Source organism: Pezoporus flaviventris, unplaced genomic scaffold (assembly GCF_033815535.1).
Source record: "Pezoporus flaviventris isolate CSIRO_AGI_PZ_B2104156 unplaced genomic scaffold, CSIRO_AGI_Pfla_v1 ptg000057l, whole genome shotgun sequence".
NCBI classification, from domain to species: domain Eukaryota; kingdom Metazoa; phylum Chordata; class Aves; order Psittaciformes; family Psittacidae; genus Pezoporus; species Pezoporus flaviventris.
Window position 1 is genome coordinate 6,034,774 of NW_026892605.1, and position 20,307 is coordinate 6,055,080.

Here is a 20,307-nt window from a genome sequence, read left to right on the forward strand (position 1 = left end):
AATACAATTAAAATTACCAGTTTGCATTATCATGACTCTGTATGTATTGTAAGTGAGGAATCTATGGAAAAATATTTGCTTCTTAAAGGCACATCCTGCCAGAAACTGACATTTCTTAAAAATCTAGCCCACTGATCAGGATAGGGTGATTCCCAAATTCTACTATCAAGCTATTCAACATATTCAAGGGGACAGTGGCAATTCTACAATTGATCTCAACCTGTACAAGTACAAAACCACTGTAAACCCCTAAATGGGTGGCAGCAAGAAAATCATCAGACACCCTTTCCTACACTATTTGATCAAAATTAGCTCTAGAAGTCTGTAGTAAATATGCCTAGAGAAAGCTCCAGGGATGAATGTGGAAAACGGCAGGCAGTACCTACAATCTAAGCAGATAACAATTATTCTCGAGCCTGCCCTGGGCTGCATGATTCTGCCCTGCTCCTTCTGCTAGATGAGAGGTTCATCAGAACTTTCACTGAGCCAACTATGCTAATCAGTAAGGCAGAAACTGCTGCAGTGTTTCAGAGGCCATTTTACTGCAGGGGACAGGGTTCAACATTTTATCTCTCTATCATTTTTGTGAACTAAACTGTTTTACAGGCGAATACAAAACCATTAGAGCTAGAGAAGTGAGATAGGAAGTACGGAAGAGGACAGAGCAGGACATTTTCCTTCCGATATATTTGCTCTATGTTAGATCACTCTATCTTATGGAACTGTACCTTTAGTCTTAAGTCTTAACATTTGTATGTTAAATATTAATTATTTCTAAGACTGTGACTAGAAACCAAAACAATTTAAAGAAATTATTTCATAACAGGTGAAAATCTGGGTCTTAAGTCCTCAAGGGAAAGAGTCAGCACAGGTTTCAGTTTCACTTGGCTGTAAAATCTGGAGGTAGAGGTTGAGAAACAGCTTAGAAGCTACAGAGATAATCAAAATTACCTAGTATCTTCTGAAGCTAAGGTGCCCATAAGATAAAAACACAATTTTAATTTTTCTTTTCCTACCTTCAATTGCATGAAGTATACAAGACAGCCATGCTTAATTATCTGGGGAAAAAAAAAGACTGATTTTCTCTACTTACGCTACATTTAGTGGTCAGGTACGGCTGCATGGTCATGGCATGTTTGACCATTAGCTGGGGCCTGATTTTGCTAAATAAGAACAAAGTGGTTATGCAAGCAACCAAGCGACCAGAATTCACACCTTTGTTGTCAGAATCTGCAGAAGATTAGAAAATATAAAAAAGATATTATATTTTACCAATGGAAAATATATACCCTAAACATAATTTGAATTATCTCTTTCATTACATTTCTTTCAAGATCAATACAGAATATTTCTATTAGATTAGAGAACAAAATGTTTTAACACTTATATGAGATTGCAAAATATGTTAGGAAAAAAGCAAAAGTTCTTCAAAGACTTCACTAGTTTTTAAACCATTTACTGTGCACAGAACACTGGTCTACACAATTGTTCCTATTACAACTGTGAAATATACTAATGGAAATAAAAGTGAACATATTTTGCTTTGGTTTTAGTGATCTAATAGGTTGAAGAAGTTATTCTGTTTTTGTAGTTAGCTAGTGAAAATTAGAGAAGCTTTACTACTACATAGTGCTCAAAAGTTCATGATGAACTTTAAAGTAAAAAATCATTACCATCAGTTTTGTAACAGGAATTCTGTAACAGTAATTTTTTGTGATAGTAATTTGAGCAACCACTCTTACACTATCATATAAAATTCAAAGGATTTGAACTATTGGGTGGTAAATAATATTACCTGATAAAGATTCCTCATATTTGAGAATGTGCTCAACCAAATTGTCAACAAGTTGAGTACACGCTTTCTTCACAGGTTTGTATGAGGCATCTTCTTCTGACTTCAACAGCTGTAGGAGATGAAACAAAGTGATTTAGTTTTAAAGGTAGCATTTATTTACATTGGATACATGCTGGTTTTATAACAATTACCACAGATACATAAGGATTTTACACTACAAAAGTATTTATTTAACTTCTCCATGAAAGTTACATGGTGATGAAAAACCTAAGGGAATTAAAAAATCAAATTAAAATGCAAGAGAACTAAAGAAAATTAATTGCAATAAAAAGCCAGAAAACTTCTATTGATTCTTGCACTGGGATGAAAGTTAACTTCTTGTTTAATGAAATAATACAGAAAACAATAATGTAGTCATACTTGCCAGCAGTAAGAAAGGCTTTTAAAAAGCTTAGATAAAAAAAAGAACAAATTAAAAAATAATGTTGTTTTTGACACCAAGCAAAAACATAAAACAAAGATAAAACAGAGTTTTATGAACATTTTAATCAGTTAGCCTTCTTCTATATGACTCTGGGTACTGAAATTGTGTCCACGGAGATCCTTTAATATCTACATAGAGATATCATACTACAGCTTTTTTTTTCAGTGTAGGCATTAGGAGGCTCTGATTTACTTGTCTACCTATTTTATGGTACTCCAGGCTAAAGTAAGATCAAACAAGGTTTTTTAGTTTGAAAATTAACCAGTGCATACTTAAACAGGGCCTACAAGAAATCTGGAGTGGGACTTTTTACTAGGGCCCGTACAGACACGACAAGCAGCAATGGCTTTAAAGTGAAAGAGGGGAGATATAGACAAGATAATCAGTTCTTAACTGTGAAGGTGGTGACTGGCAACAGGCAGCCCAGAGAAGCTGCCCAGAGAAGTTGTGGATGGATTCCCATTCATGGAAGTGTCCCAGGCCAGGTTGGACGGGGCTTTAGTACCCCGTGGTACGGGGCCGTTGGACGGGGCTTTAGTACCCTGTGGTAGATGCCCCCGGGCAGGGCAGTGGGGTTGGAACTATATGATCTCTAAGCTTCCAACCCAACCATTCTATGATGATTCAAGTGACTTTGAAATAAAAAACAAACAAAATCCTCCCCAAACCAAGTAGTGAGTCATTTTTGATATTGAAAGACAGAAACTCATGTCAGAGAGACAAAGAGAACTGCACCAATGAAGACTGAAAAAAAAAGTCAGATGTTTAAAAGGCATGGTTTAAATTTGACTACTGTAAAGGACTGCTCTTGTAGTCTGCCTTCTAAGTATTTTAGTACCAAAATAAACATTAAAATTCTAACAATGATAATACCGTATATTCAAAATTCATTACTTACATTTTGAAGAAGCTGTTCAAACCAATCATACCCTGTATCTCTACAAGCTGCCACCTAGAAGTATTTTAGAGAATAAACTGGTTAATAAAAAAGGTATTGGAGGAAAAATTCCTTTAATACAGATGTCATCTGAGAAGACCATTAAACATGCATAGATAATATTTTCCTATGCATTCAGTATAATGATTTTCTATCTCTGGAGATCAGAAACTTCTATATTTGAAAAAGAGTCCTCACCATTTAAGTGACTCCAGAATTTATACTCCATACAACATAAAGCCTACACATTCTACTGGAGACTGCTGACTGTAATGTAAGCCAAATTTTGGTTCTGTAGAACATTTTGCACAGATTAAAGCACAAATACAATCTTGATTTATCAGAAATGAACACTTGTGTATATACATGTACATGTGTATTTTTATTTAAACAAACCAAGCCTTCATTGGTATCGTATCTCAAGAACAGCTCATAGGTACTCTAGAGTGTCTGGAAAAATGCACGCTAGACTACCATTTCTGAAAAGCACAATGAATTTTAAACCTGTAACTGCAAGTAATTAAGTGAATAATTTCATTTAGTATTTACATCTCGGTGTAATGGATATTAAAACATCTCAGCATAGTGGTTTTTACACAACACATTTTCGGTGCGAATTAAAGCATTTCATTTGAAACAGATTTTGTTATTTTGGAGATATTTAATTTGCTGCTCCTAAAAAGTAGATACAATTATGCAGATACTAGTCTATTCTGACTGAGAACATAACCCTGCTTTTATTAGAATAGCATATTAATCTTTAAAAAAAAAAAGTTATTAGCTTCTGGAGAAAATTCTCTTTTAAGAGACAATGTCTTACTTAGGCTTAACTATATACTGCTACTAGCAATTCCTGGAAAATGTTAAATAAAGTAGAAATTTGCTGTGCTTTAACTGAACAAGTATATTATACAATCTGAATATAGTATTGTTCCAGTTATTCTTGCCAGCAGCTCAGTGAGCATTTAATGCTTCCTACAGCCTGTTCCATCAGATAAATAATTTTGGCATATATTCAATACCAGGAGATATAAAAAGAAAACCACCTGACAATCAAATTACTGTATTCTAAAAAAACTACAGACCATATATCAAATATACTAAAAGGATAACCAAATTTTGCATAGAACTTAACTAGAATTTGTTTAACATACCACATCCGTGATGTTTAGTATTTTCCTTGTCATTGCTTCTTTGTCATGGTGTGGAGTTGGAGTAAACCAGAGCTTCTGGAATGTCTCATTTACTAATTTCTGAAAGGGAAAAAAAAAAAGGGGATAAATAAATGTATCTTGGCAGACAGGTATTATTTCTACTACATTCATATAACAGACTTGATGTGTGCCATTCAGAAGGAATTATTCAACTTAAGTGAGACTGTTGTAGGAAATGTTATCTGAAACGGACACACACCTACTGTTAGAGGAGTTATACTGACCTCTAAACAAATTTCCATAAAATGATCACTGGGACTTGATGCTACAGAAAAGAGTTACCACCTTCCTGCATTAATCTGCATTCTGCAGGACAACACAATACCCTGAGAAGCTGATTATAATAAGAAGATTATGATTTGTACTGCATTACTAGCAGCAACAGTGGGTTACTTGGGAATTTTCGAAACAGCTGCGAAAACAGGGCAAGAGAAGTTAAGTCTTAGCCTAGCATAGGAAGTATGTTCCCTTCCAACGTTTCTGTATGGAGGAAAAAATGGAACAGAATGGGAGTGAACAAATTATTCCCTAATTACTTATGAGGCATATGGGTCTAAGAAGCTCTCCTCATTCATGAAAACATAAAAAAATACATCAAAGACAATGCTTCATTTTTTCTAACGTTGTTAGAAAGGAAAGGGGAATGAGAAGAGAAAATAAGGTCATCTTCCTTTCCCAGAAGCAGCTTGGATCCAGCTGTTCAACAGTCTTCTTAGAAAGCCACTTGATGTTAGCATATCTCAAGTGGCAAAAAGATATGCTGTAGCTGTAAAGTTTCAGATTTAAAATCCTACTGAGAATGCGATATTGAAATTGTTTTAACTGTGTTCTTAATTACCCAATAATTTTAAACTTATTTTTCCAGATCAAACAAAATTGTCACTGTAAGGTTTACGATTTAACACAACTTAGTTTTTTGGCCTTCTGCATATACATTGCACAGAGCTACATATGATTACGTAAGTAAAATTTTAGAGGGGTAATAACTGGTCCACTTGAACATTCAGAACCAAAGCAAAATTAACAAATAAAAACCAAATCTGGCATATGTTAACATAAAGTCCTAATATAGACTTTAAGTTTATTTTGTCTGCAGAAAGAAGTTTTATATGCCAATTTTATGAAACCCTCCAGAAAATGACTTCTTAAAATCTTCTGTCAACAAGAATTGAAAAAAAATAGAAGATAGAAAGAAAAACAAGTCAGAGAGCACTGCAGAAAGCTAACACATCTGCTCTAAAAAATCAGAACTGAATAAAAATCAGAAATACTACAAAGGAGCAATGCAATACTTCTTTCTTTTGGTCAAAATATGGAAATGCTAAAATAATGATAATTAAAATCCTGAAGGATATGTTTTATTCTACCTTAATGCCTTCTTCGTCATTGACTCTCCGAATCATTTTCACACACATCTCTGTAATTTTGGGAAATGTCGGTTGTTCAATGCAGATATCTCTAAGTATCTTTATGACTCTTTTTCTGACACTGATACCAGTATCCTGTGAACATAAAAGCATTACACTATTGAAAACAAATCAGAAATATAAATTAACTTCTGTATTATACGAATTAATATTTGAAGATTATCCAATTTGACTTGCAAAATTTATTTAGAAAAGGAAGCTAAAAAATTCAGGGGTGCACTTATATAAAATAAATAACTTGTACCATTTTATTTGCAACAATGCAAACAAAATTGCAGTTCCCAGAGTGCTGAAATGCTACTGTTCTCCACTTATATCCTCCCATCTAAGAGCGCATGATGTTGTAAATATACAGTTACACTTCCTAATTCAAGAGTTTAAAAGCTAGATGTGATGATGTTTTACCTACTTTGTTGGAACACACAAGATTTTTTGTAGATCTGGACTGTAAGACTTCAAGTCTTTGGATAAAGGAAACAGACAAGGAGACTGACCGTATTACCTGTTGAATCTGAATGTTAGATGAATTGCTTTATGCAAGCTCATAGGCACATGAAGCTGCTTATCCCCAAAATCCTTCACTAACATGTTCTATTATGTAACTATAGACAATGAGTAGTATTTGACAAAAACCGGACATGGATGCTAAGAGTTAGTGTTATGTTACAGTTAAATTAACACTATTTCATCTCTGACACTGTATTTAATCTGAATGCCCAGACAAAAAAAAAAAACAAAAAACAACAATGAAAACCAACCAAACTTTTCATACAAAAACTCTAATAAGCAGCCTTTTAAAACACTAAAAATAGCATAGAGGGCCCAAGCATTTTTAGGTTTTGTTTTTTTTTTTTCTTTTTTGGATTACAAATGGCATCTTTAGATTACTGTGCTGTAGATCTTTCTTCATCACACTACTGAACTGCCCTCAATAACCCGTATCTCAGACTTCAGAGAAGTAGCAAAATTCCTCATTTCACCTAATTTATGTCTTAATAATGGAATCAAAAGGAATGTACTTCTGGTTCTGATGGGGTACAACTTTTTATGTATGTGTGCCTTTTGATATAACAAACCTTCAAGGGAAAAAAGTGGTACATTTTACAAGGCTGATCTTAAAAGCATGATGCGCCCCATTAAAACAGTAAGATATAATTCACTCTTGTGATCATCATTTCATCAATCAGTTAAAATCTAATTTTTCATGCCACTTATCATTAATATCACAAGTCACCATACCAATATTCTTTCGATCAGCATGTCATAATACTGCTCAGCAAGCTGAGGACGACAGAGCACAAATCTGCCAAGCAGCTCCACAGCTGCTTCTCGTACACTAGTGGAGTTATCCATTAACCGTCCATGAACACCTCGTTGCATATCCAGCTGAAAAGATCAAATGAAACACGGATTCAAAATAAGACTGATTTGAAGTATGACAGAAGAATGTATGTGTATAATGGATATTTCCTTTTTTTACCCTGGCTAGAATACTGGGGTCTACAGCAACAACCTCAGACAAACACTTCATGGCTTTTGTTCGAACAGCTATTGCATTTTCACCAAGTACACGCAGAATCTAAGAAGAGAAAAAAAAAACAAAAATTCAGCTGTGTTGCGAAGGTAGTACACAATTCAACAAGCAAAAATGCAGGCAAACAGCATGCAAACAATTTAAGTAAAATACAAGTATCTGTCTATTAAAAATCAAAAATATCTTCTCAGATAGTAAAAAGATGCATGCAAATGAAGTTACATGGCACTAATAACTGAGTGTGGATATTTATTACATTTCCTACATCTATAAGACTGGTCCAAATGGGATTTACACAGGCTCCATATGTTCACTTTACATGCTATCATTTTAAAATCTACTTCTGTCATTCACTTCTGGCTTTCACCACAGTTCTTTCAACAGAAGAGTTGGATTTAGGCAATGTAATTTTAAGAATGGCTCTTAGCGTATGTAGATCAATATAAGTAACACAACCTAAACCAGTACTGCATGTCACCATGCCAATATATTAGCGTTCTCCTTCCAGAGAAAGAAATTATACTGCTCAAACAACACCTTCCAAAGTGACAGTAACATGCATTGTAACTAACTGATAAAGCTGGCTTATATTTTCTGATCAAATTAAGCTCGGTTTCATGAGTTAGTATTACCAAACGAGCATGCCATGAAACTGTGAAAGTGCATACATTATAATTACAATTTTGCCATACACAGATGGGCAAATACAATAAAGCATGTACAATTTGACATACAAAATGCACGCAAGATAAGGAAACAAAATTACGTATGTCAGAAATACTGAACACGAAAGAATATAAATAACTGTGCTCAACAATGAACAGATATGGCACACTATCACAAAAGTGTTTTGAATCAGAAACCAACTGTGTTTCACTGTACTTCTGGCACAGTTTACCTGTGTTAAATAAATATCGAAGCTCTGGGCAAACGGCCTCATAGAGGCCAAGTAGCGAACAATCAAACATGCATCTTCATAGTCCACAGTATCAGAATTCATCCTGCAACAAATTCCATTTGTTAATTAGGATATGTATATAAAAAATATTTACAACATCAAATGCATGGTTAATAAAGAAATAAATGGTACTGAAGCATACTTTAATGTACTGAACTGAGACGGAGCAGTTTTAATGATGCTGCGAAGAAACTTTTTGCGACTTTCTGCTCGATGCATGATCTGTCCTGTGGTCTCAACATCTTTTGCATGATGAGTTCCTTCAGATGAATCCTCATCCTTCTGAGATTTAATTGCTTTCTCTGTCTCCATAGTTGTATCACGGAACCACTGAGCTACGTAAAACTTACGAGAAAACTAGAGAGATATAGCGGGATGCATAGAAAACAGAGAAGGAAAATTAACAGATTTATAATGACATTAAGTGAATCTAATGCATCAACAATGTTTTGGAAAACATAATCAACAGTATATGTGTTAGGGTGACAATTTCATTAAAGCACTAATATGCATACTAGAAAAACACTTCATTCAGTACATGTTACTAAAAGTGTTTTCATATACATTTGACACCAGAAAGCTGAAATTTACCACTAAGGATGCATCAGTTTCTGTGTTCTCATCCAGATAATCTAGTAAAGCCTTTTGCAGCTGTTGAATTTCATCTTCTCCCCCTGAAACCTTTTGGAAGGAGAGAGAGAGATATAAAACAAAATACTGCACAGTGATAATTATAAACTGAAAATCTGCATATCCACATATAACATACACTGAAGTCAGTTGCTTTGATAATTGCAGAATGTTAACAATTTTTCAATTACTTATAAACTGCATGGAGACTGAAACAAATTAGACAGTGGCTCTAAAGTCTGGAAAAGATTAAGAGCAGAGTAAGACTGTTTTTAAAACAGACTGACTGATTTGATTTTCATTCCATGATCTTGTGTGAAGACCCTGTCACAGAGGGGAAAAGAAGGGCTGAAATCACACAGAGCAAACTAACACACGGTTTAAAATAGAGAAGTCACCTTTAGCTGACTTACCAATATTAAGTACCAAAACAGTGAACAGTTAGCAGTTCAGAAAAAAATGCATAGTGTCCATATGAAATACACAAGCCCACATTTTTAAAAGGACACACAGAATCTGAGATTTTCTCATCATATTATGTACTCCACAGCACCCAAATGGATAAACTGCTTTGATAATTGTTGCCACCCTTGCAAAGTTGGAGAGCATTAGCAAAAATGCAAATATGAATACGCACTCTCTAATGAAAAAAAATACCCAAGTCCCATTAAAAAAAAAAAATAGAGTGTATTTCATTCAGAATTATGAACAATGAAGACTAATTTTCTATAATGCCTCTTTTTCAAACATCTTTAAAATTTTCAAGATTTTGAATGGATACATCTCAAGCCAGCTGCCATGGGATCTTTCACACACCTGCTTAAGGATTCTTGCTATAGATCCTTGATCCATTTTGCTAGTGACTGCATCTTTCCTCAGTCTTGCAGCTACAGTTCCAAGGTAGTCAAGTGATGCAACTCTTAATGCCATTTCTGTAGATTTGTTACTGAACTGGTGAACCTAAGAAAAACAGAATAAACTGTTAAAAACAAAGTTATGCAGCTGAGATTCTTCTCAGAAGAGATTGCTTGACCTTATTAAAATTCCACTTATCTGCTACGCTGCATACAATTATGTAATCTACTATTACATCACAAATACACCATTCATTTTACATTACTCTTTTCCTTCAAATACATCTGTTAGTACTGTATCTCTTCAAATATGCTTGTTAGTTTTGTGGGTTTTTTAATATGTATTTTCATAAATAAACTGGACAACATGCAATAGCATTGATCTTAAGCACCATAATCCAATTTCCTCATTATTCACAAAAGTATAAAGAAAGCTACATTTAATCAAGAACAGGACCATAAAATAATTTCCAAGAAACACCTCATACTGAAGAACAACTCTCAGGGAACATGCCGACAAAAACATTCACATTCTGTAATAATAAGTAAATGCTATTACTGGTAAAAACCCTAACTACTTACTTGTTTTAAGGTTCTGTGCTTAAAGGTGTAGTCCAGAGAAGACATTTAACATGAATAATTACAGCCATTAGTCTGACTTTACTCCAAACAAATATCTACACTTATTAGACTCTACAAGGAGGCAATCTGCATGTTGAAAATGTCACAGAATAGTGGAAGTGGATTTCCATGAGGAACTGTATACATATGATTTTTAACAAATTTCATATCAACGATCCCGTAACCCAAATTTTATTATTTACGTATTACATAGTAGTGATACACATAAGAAAATCCTTAAATGCTGTATGTGTGCCAACAATCAGAAAGCATTCTTGAAGTTCAGCTGAAATGAGTCTTCATTGTAGTAAGAAATAAATTCATATAACAGTATAAAACAAGAATCCCTTACCAACAGCCTTCCTAATAAGCTAAGTAGTAACTCTGCAGCTGGCCATTCTGGTTTATTGACTGTGGAAAGAAGATCTTGAATGAAGTTCTCAAACAGTGGTCTGTAATCTTCTTCCCCTTGTTTGCTGCCACACCTGTTTAAAACCGAATGCATTCTGTAAGTGAATTTAAGAGCCATTTAAGCCTTTTTTTCTGATGTAAACAAAAGTAATCCTAAGTTTAATTAGAAAAACAGCTTTCTGCAATTCTAAGAAATGTGTCTGAAATGTGTTCTATTCATTTACAGAGAAATAATTAAGTTACCACTGCAAGTTGCACTGCAAGTAATTCACGATAGTAGAATTTTGTTCCTAAGATTTTTTTATTTATTGCTTTGAGTTACATTTGAGGGACAATGTACATAAAATAGTGAAGCTCAAGCTGGCATGAGCTGTTTATATTCCTTAAGCTTGGTCTAATATATCTGACAGTGATAAGACGTCCCAGTATTTTGTTTCACTAAGGTTAAAATCAGAATGCAAAAAAAATCAAAAGATAACACACGTGATAGAGTCTCACTTACATGTGGCATTCCCAACTTTAAGGATACCAGAACTATGTAGAGAGACTACTAGATGGCTATTAAATAGCCTTTCAGCTCAAAAGTAGAAACTAACACAATAAAAACCTGAAAACTTATTCTCAGAAATCCATCAGTTACTCAGGCATATTATGTTTTCTTTTAATCACTGCTGAGCTACTACTGACATTCCCAACTTAATGAAAGTATTTTTTAGGGGTTTTTCTATCTTTGCCATTCTGATGACTGAATGAATATGGTTTCACCACTTCAATATTTACTTGGCCTTCTCTTCCAGGCATCAGATGAGTAGCAGACCCCTAATAAAGGGATCCTACATGAACTATCAAACAATATTCTTAAAAGTATGAAGAACTCTCTGAAGAATTTTCTGTCCCATAAACATTTTTGTCCAGACAGGTATCTCTCAAAGGTCAGGCCTCTGAGGGTTCTACACAGTATACTGATATATATGTAACTTTATAAGTAGGTATTTTTAACCAGAGGAATTAGAGATGTGTGCAAATCTATGGAGATATAGGTACCACAGAAACATGGTGGGATGGCTCCTGGGACTGCAGTGTTGGAATGGAAGGTTACAGGCTCTCCAGAAAAGACAGGCCTGGCAGGCAGGGAGGGGGAGTTGCTATTTGTGTCAGTGAGAGGCTGGAGAGTATGGAACTCTGTCTGGGGACAGGCGATCAGCCAACAGAGAGCTTGTGGGTCAGGGTTAAAGGGAGAACAGCAATGAGACATTACTGTGGGGATCTGTTACAGACCGCCTGATCAAGAGGACTCTGTGGATGAAGCTCTCTGTAGACAGATAGGAGCAGCCTCATGCTTGCAGGCCCTTGTCCTCATGGGGGATTTCAACCACCCTGGTATCTGTTGGAGGGACAGTACAGCCCGGTACAAGCAATCCAGGAGGTTCCTCGATTGTGTGGAAGACAACTTCCTTCTGCAAGTAATAGAGGAGCCGACAAGGAGAGGTGCCATGCTTGACCTTGTGCTCACCAACAGGGAAGGGCTGGTTGGAAATGTGACGCTCCAGGGCAGCCTTGGATGTAGCAATTATGAGATGGTCGAGTTTGAGATCCTTAGGACAGTAAGAAGAGGGTACACCTGGACTTCAAGACAGTAGAATTTGGCCTCTTCAGAAACCTGCTTAGTAAGGTTCCATGGGATACAGACCTAGAGGGCAAGGGGACCCAAGACTGTTGGTTGATATTCAAGGATCACCTGCTACAAGCTCAGGAGTGTTGTGGCCCAACTAGAAGGAAGTGCAGCAGCAGGGCCAGGAGACCTCCTTGGATGGATAAGAAGCTGCTGAGGAAACTCAGAGGGAAAAAAGAGGCTTATAAAAGGTGGAAGCAAGGACAGGTGGCCTGGGAAGAATAGAGGGATGTTGTTCAGGAAGCCAGGGACAAGGTTAGGAAAGCTAAGGCCCACTTAGAATTAAACTTGGCTAGGGATGTGAAAGATAACAGGAGGGGGTTCTGTAAGCATGTTGCGAATAAAAGAAAGACTAGGGACAACATGGACGCTCCCTGGAAGATATCGGGATAACTGGCTACCCTGGAGTTGGAGAAGGTTGAGGTTCTTAAGGACTTCTTTGCCTCACTCTTCACTGGCAAATGCTCTGAGCACACCAAACAAGTCTTGGAAGGCAGATGAAGAGACTGTGACAGTTAAGACCTTAGGCCCACTGTAGGATGGATGACCCAGGGAACTACAGACCAGTCAGTCTCAACCTCTGTGCCTGGAAAAATCTTGGAGCAGATTCTCCTGGAAGGCATGATAAGGCACATGAAAAACAACAAGGTGCTTGGTGACAGCCAGCATGGCTTCACTGAGAGGAAATCCTGCCTGACCAATTTGGTGGCCTTATATGATGGGGCTATGGAGCTGATGGACAGAGGTAGAGTAGTTGACGTCACCTAGCTGGACTTGTGCAAAGTGTTCGACACTGGCCCACATGACATCCTTGTCTCTAAATTGAAGAGACATCAGTTTGATAGGTGGACCGCACAGTGGATAAAGAACTTGCTGGATGGCAGCACACAAAGAGTTCTGGTCAATGGCTCATTGTGCAGCTGGAGACCAGTAGCGAGTGGTATCCCTCGGGGATTACTGTTGGGACTGGTCTTGTTCAACATCTTTGTCGCTGACATGGACAGTGGGATTGAGCGCACCCTCAGCAAGTTTGCCAATGACACCAAGCTGTGTGGTTCAGTTGATAGGCTGGAGGGAAGGAATGCCATCCAGAGGGACCTTGACATGCTTGTGAGGTGGGCTGATGCCAACCTTATGAAGTTTAACCATGCCAAGTGCAAGGTCCTACACCTGGGACAGAGCAATCCCAGGCACAACTACAGGCTGTGCAGAGAAGAGATTAAGAGCAGCACTGTGGAGAAAGACTTGGGGGTATTGGTCAATGAGAAAATTAGCATGAGCCAGCATTGCGTGCTTGCAGCCCAGAAAGCCAAGCGTATCCTGGGCTGCATCAAAAGGAGCGTGACCAGCAGGTTGAAGGAGGTGATCCTGCCCCTCTACTCTGCCCTCATGAGACCTCACCTGGAGTATTGTGTGCAGTTCTGGTGTCCTCAACATGAAAAAGGACATAGAACTGTTGGAGCAAGTACAGAGAAGGGCCACGAGGATGATCAGGGGACTGGAGCACCTCCCGTATGAAGACAGGCTGAGAAAATTGGCACTGCTCCTGGAGAAGAGAAGGCTGCATGGAGACCTCACAGCAGCCTTCCAAGTATCTGAAGGAGGCCTATAAGGATGCTGGGGAGTGACTCTTCATTAGGAGCTGTAGTGATAGGACAAGGGGTGACAGGTTAAAACTTAAAACAGGGGAAGTTTAGACTGGATATAAGGAAAAAATTCTTCACTGTGAGGGTAGTGAGGCACTGGAATGGGTTGCCCAGGGAAGTTGTGAATGCTCCATCCATGGCAGTGTTCAAGGCCAGGTTGGACAGAGCCTTGGGTGATATGGTTTAGTGTGAGTTGTCCCTGCCCATGGCAGGGGGATTGGAACTTGATGATCTTAAGGTCCTCTCCAACCCTAACTATTCTATGATCCTATGATTCTATTTATCACTGCAAAGTAGTTAGGTTTGTGTTAACGTATGACAGATTTTACTCAGAGTTGGTTTCATCAGTACACTAGAAAATGCAACATTACTTACTTTTTAAGGAAAATAGAAAGGAAGTTTTGCGCAGTTCTCATGGCTGTTTCATATGAATTAGTAATAAGCACATCTTGATCCACCTAAGAATAGCAAGACATATTTGTCTTATTATTTTGGCATACATAGAAATATGATTCCAGATTCGCATTTCTAATACACAAAAAATTACAGTAGATATGAATTTGTAAAATTTATTACCAGAGCACCATAGTAAAGTAGTATACCTACAAGCACACTGCCATTCCTGCACAAAAAAAAAAAAAAATTAAAATATCTTACTTTCTTGTTTGATTCCTCCTCTGAGTTAGAATCTTTTTCTGCTGATGGTAAGTGCACCACACACTGAATAAGCTGCAGAACTAGTGCTGTTACCATCTGAATGTACATAGGTTCTCCATCAGTGTCACTGCTGTTTAACCTGTTAATAGGAAAAGCCAGCATTAACATTAAAACTAAAAAAAAAAAAAACAAAAAAAATCCAAAAAAAAACCCAAAACCAACCCAAAAAAACTAAAACTTTTTGCTCCTAAATACTATCTTTCTAAAATTATCACCACAGCTAGAAATCTGTGTTCTAGACATTTATCTAGTAATTTGTTTCTCTCTTATGGTTAAAACAAATCAGAAAGTTTCTTTTCAGGCAGAAGAGATGAACTGACATAGCCTCAGGATGGGCTATCAGAGTGCCTGTGAAGTTTAGCAGCAGAAAATTCTACAGGAATATTTAATAAACCAAACACCTACATGCTAAGGCACTAATAGGATTATAATGCATAAGGCCATACCGATTTCCAACACAACACCAAAAAACCTCCCCAACTGCTCCCTTAACAAAGTATTTTTACTTTTATTTCATTAATATAAATTACATATATTATTATATATTTATTATATATTATTTAATGCATATGAAATGTGCAACAACAGAAAATAGCGACCATGAGGTGGACTGACTTCTGGGAGAGTCCACGTTTCTCCCGTGAGAAACAGTATGACATTTACTACCCTTATACACATGAACACTACCTACTGCTACCCTTAACAACATGGAAAGTTGATAATCCCTGACATATTTCTCCTCAGATTATCGAATTACCTATGGGGCACAACACAGATTGTTATTATCTTTATGAAGTTATCTTTGACTACTTTTAGATAGAAAAACTTTTCGAGCAGATTTTGTGTAAGTTGTATCCTTCATGTCTATAGCCAGTTAGAGAATGCCCTTTAACAGACCAGAGTTAGGACTCTGCAGACGAAGAGTGCAGTCACTGTGGACCTGAAATAACGATTTCCTTCTGGTACAAATCCTAATTCAAAGAATGTATACCTACCATTTATGCTCCTATTCTTACCACCCTCTCATTTGCTAGTCTCTCTGATATCTATAACCAAAGCAATAGGAAATACTAGGAACAAGCACTTAAGTTAATGGCAGGGTCACTGAATTCAACTTCAGTGTATTTTTTTTCCCAGATATTTCTTTTTCATCCACCTGGCATTGGACAAAACATTTAATTGACTATTTGTGTCTTTGAGGGCAAATGTATGCAAGCAAGGAGCAAAATCAACACCAAATCCAAAAGTTTTAGAATAAAGTGTCTCAACCTAAATTTCAACTGAAATCTAGTTCAGGTCAGCCCATCTCTCAGACTGAACCTGAACCTATACTATTATTCTGAAGATACACTGAAATCCAGTGGAAGTGCTTAAAAGACAGTTACAGTGAGTGCAGTAGTTCCTAAATGAAATCTATTAGAAGAGATACAAGACTGATTTTCATCCTTGAAAGAGTGCTCTATAACTTCATACAAACAGAACCAAAGCACTTTTTAACAAAAGAACTCTGAATGCACACTAACATTACAGTCATTTACATCCTTAGACAAACAATAAGACATTATTTTTGTAAGCAGGCACAAACATGATGGCATAAGGAACAGTGATTATTGCAACACATCTATCAGGCAATTTCGCACTCTTTTTTTTTTTTTTAAATACCAACTTGTAATAAAATACAGCTTGTGGAATCACAGATTTTTAAAGCTGTTAATCTTGAATCTGAAAATCCTGTATCTACAAAATTGTAAATGCTGCTGCCTACAAGTTATTAACCTATGTCAGAAATTACCTGAAGTTTCTCAAACTCCTCTTGCTAGTTGGTAGTCTTGCAAGGGAAGTGAAAATTTCTTCTAGTATTAGCTGCCTATGTTTTTCATATCTGGAGAACACCTATTTAATAGTTACAGGATTGTTAGCAAATTATTACACAAAATACGTTTGTGTAATACATTAAATATAAATACATTTAAATACATTTAAAAATGTATTCTTAAATATTTCTTAAATACATTTAAAAAATATACATTTTACACGATGCTTACATGAACTGTAATTAATGCATACCTTGTTTTTAAGGCATTATTTTGGTTTTTCAAAACAAGCATTTCATTAAGTATTTTTCAAATCTAGATTGTTACAAATATTCAAATAACATTAATGTGTGACAGCTCTCTAAAATATTGTATATTTTAAGAATTTTTGTCAATGGTAAAATCCATTGTACAAGAAAGTCAAACAGTGTAATACTAAGCTTTCAGACTCTTGTCCAGAGCAAAACCCTGTGGTAACATAAATTACGTGAACACATGTAGTGCTGGAGAGCACATCTGAGAAACAAGTTTTACTTCGTATCCTAAGGTTTAATGTTTGCCTGAAGTGACATATTCTTTCAATTTACAAGGACAGGATAGTAGACTTTTCCTCTCCTTTGGTTTAGGCAGAATAATGGAGTATATCATCCATACAAATATGGAAAACTCCCATTTTAAGAAGCACATCTGTGTTGTGCTGAATTCTTCCAGAAACAGTATTTCATCTGCCCTATGAATTTTTCACATAGATGGCTATTTCCACATATGAGGAAATAAACTGATTCTATTACACAGGGGTACCCTACCAGTTCTATACTTTATTCCATTGAATAATTTAAAATCTCAACATAGGAAATAAGGAAAACCACATTGCTAAGATTCCTTAAGACAAAAACGGACAGGTAAGAGGAAAGGGCTTGTGTTTAGACTTTAAATGACACAATCAAAACTAAGAAGTTCTTTCCTATAGGGTACTCTGCAAACAGGGGCAGCTCAGGCAGACTTAATACTGTCCTAGATTGTGATATTAAACTGAAAAAAACATTCAAGAATAACATTAGTTCTAATGTCAAATTCTCTACCAGACAGAAAATACAGACCATGTAAATGGCCTAATAACTCTCAGTAGTGCAGGAACGTGAAAACGCAAATTAAAAAGTACTTACTGCTGTCACTAACTTGATGGCACATAGCTGTAGTTCACTGACATTTTCTACAAAGAAAGGTGTTATTCCCATAGATGATACCTATCAATGGAAATAAATTGCTGTAAACATATTTGACTAACAAACTTGTATTTATGCAGTTTCACAAGCAGGTTATTCATTCAGCATGTAAAGTAGTCAGCAAGATGCATTACTTTCAAGTAAAGTTATAAAAGGATATTAGAGCACAAGTCTGATGAGAAGTAGTTGATGGAACTGGGGTTGTTTAGCCTGGAGACAAGGAGGCTCAGGGATACCTCATAACTCTCTACAACTACCTGGAAGGAGGTGGTAGCAAGGGGGGGGGTCAGTCTCTTCTCCCAAGAAACAAGTGACAGGACAAGAGGAAATGGTCTCAGTTCATGCCAGGTGAGGTTTAGATTTGACATTAGGAAAAACAAAAAAGTATTGCCAAACGTAGGAACAGGCTGCCCAGGGAAGTGGTGGAATCACCATCCCTGGAGATATGTGAAAGACCTGTAGATGTGGCACTTAGGGACATGGTTTAGTAGTAACTCTACAGTGTTAGGTTAATGGCTGGACCTGATGATCTTAAGGGTCTTTTCCAACCTAAATGATTCTACGATTCCATCCTATGTATGACATAACTCAATTGCACACATCAAACTATTAACTTTAAATACCAAAAACATTACCAGTAATCAGAAGAAATGCAAAATATTAACACCATACAACCCCCTCACCAAAAATATCTAGAAAACCTGAGTTATTTTATCTTGCAGTTAACAGTGCTGAAACTATGAATCACCAAGTTAAAGCATAATGGTGATTTATATGCTTTAACTTGGTGATTTGTTATATAGATAATACAGATGCGGTGGTTTGGGATACAGTTTAGCAGGGGACTTGGCAGTGTTGGGTTAACATTGATCTTAAAGGTCTTTTCCAACCTAAATGATTCTATGATTTTACATTTTAATACAATCAGGTTAAACTTTACCTAAGTGTACAAGAAAAGGCATTAAAGATCTGACCATTAAATGCTCTCTCTTGCGGATTATCTATTACAGAACAAACTAGTCACTCTGATGTCAGTAATTTGAAAGTTTATACTGAGTTCATACTTCGTGTCACTGAGACAATCATTCTTCATATTCTCTCTGGGAAAATAAAACCCAGACATTCTCAGACAGAATTTTTCTGATAAAGCTTACCTGAAGAATAGTCGTATCAGTAAGAAGCTGTATCTCTAGCAACTCTGACAAGCTGCTGACAATATCGCAAACTTTGTTATACAACATCACTATAACTCTTTGCTTGTGGGTGGAACACTTGGCACGTTTTGCTTTTGAGCTTAAAACACCACCTAGAAAACAAAAAATATCTTTATAAATTTTTTTCAACGTTTCACATGAAATACAAGAAATATGATCTTTCTAAAAAGTGCACTCAAAAAACTGGGTAACTACAGCCTTTGCAAGAGCAATCGCTCACAAAAGAAAAACTATTTAGTAGCATCAGCTGGAAAGCAAGAAGTTCACGATACTAATTTTTCGTAATTGCTCTAAATTCTGGATCCAAGGTTTTTGAAAAGGGTCTTGCAGTTGGATATCTGAATCTAAAGGTATGTATGTGACCACAAAATGTTGAATGCTAAATATGTTTCACTGAAATAAATAGTTATATACACAATGTCTACAAAATGAATCATTCCTACATATACACAGAAGTTGAACTTCACACAAACTTCTAAATACTTTAGTCTAAATACTTCGGTTACACTGACATTATTACAGTAAAACAAGATTATGTAGGAGTTAAGTTATTCACAGGACATATTTCATTCATTGTTTTTTTACTGCATACTTTATCATCCTCACACTAACACAAAGCATTAATTCACAATGCTGTATGTGATACGGAAGAACTATCAGTATAAGAGTTGCATATAAAAATCTTATTCCAGAAAGTCATATCACTCCATCATCATACAGTAGATGTGTTTTGGTATTTTTTAATGTGGAAAGATTTAAAAAAATTTCTTAGTATACTAACCACCATGAGGATCCACTCTATAAACAGGATCATACTGAGGATAGAGTGTGTTCTGCAAATGAAATTTTGTGTATTGAATAACTCTTTCTATTACGTCCTCAATATATACAGCTTTAGGCATATTTGGTGATGTCATAATATTGATAGCAGTAAGACAAGCATCAGCAGATTTTGTCACTCTTTCCATAATAAGATCTCTCCATAATCTCTCCTCATCTTCAGTGTCATTGTTCTGCAACAAGCAAGAAAAATGGGATAATGTGAAGAAGTAAAATTTTTATACTTACCAAGTAAAAGATAATAATGTTAAATTAATATACTTACATACATGCATGTATAAAATACTTCATTTTCTTTTGGATACAAAACCAG

General features: G+C 36.1%; 1 protein-coding gene across 9 annotated transcripts in view; it reads right to left on the minus strand.

Moving 5' to 3' along the window:
* Window positions 1-20,307, minus strand: part of NIPBL (NIPBL cohesin loading factor) — a 155,012-nt gene that overhangs the window by 13,739 nt on the left and 120,966 nt on the right. For all 9 annotated transcript variants that reach the window (XM_061469475.1, XM_061469478.1, XM_061469477.1 and 6 more), the window contains 18 exons: window positions 19,936-20,167; window positions 19,095-19,246; window positions 17,881-17,961; window positions 16,693-16,793; window positions 14,841-14,979; window positions 14,559-14,641; window positions 10,807-10,939; window positions 9,796-9,939; window positions 8,941-9,030; window positions 8,492-8,706; window positions 8,290-8,392; window positions 7,338-7,436; window positions 7,097-7,243; window positions 5,798-5,932; window positions 4,371-4,469; window positions 3,178-3,231; window positions 1,796-1,904; window positions 1,094-1,230 (listed from right to left, as the gene is read on the minus strand). In XM_061469475.1, the coding sequence (XP_061325459.1) occupies window positions 1,094-1,230; window positions 1,796-1,904; window positions 3,178-3,231; window positions 4,371-4,469; window positions 5,798-5,932; window positions 7,097-7,243; window positions 7,338-7,436; window positions 8,290-8,392; window positions 8,492-8,706; window positions 8,941-9,030; window positions 9,796-9,939; window positions 10,807-10,939; window positions 14,559-14,641; window positions 14,841-14,979; window positions 16,693-16,793; window positions 17,881-17,961; window positions 19,095-19,246; window positions 19,936-20,167 (2,253 nt within the window). The remainder of the gene's footprint in view (window positions 1-1,093; window positions 1,231-1,795; window positions 1,905-3,177; window positions 3,232-4,370; window positions 4,470-5,797; window positions 5,933-7,096; window positions 7,244-7,337; window positions 7,437-8,289; window positions 8,393-8,491; window positions 8,707-8,940; window positions 9,031-9,795; window positions 9,940-10,806; window positions 10,940-14,558; window positions 14,642-14,840; window positions 14,980-16,692; window positions 16,794-17,880; window positions 17,962-19,094; window positions 19,247-19,935; window positions 20,168-20,307) is intronic.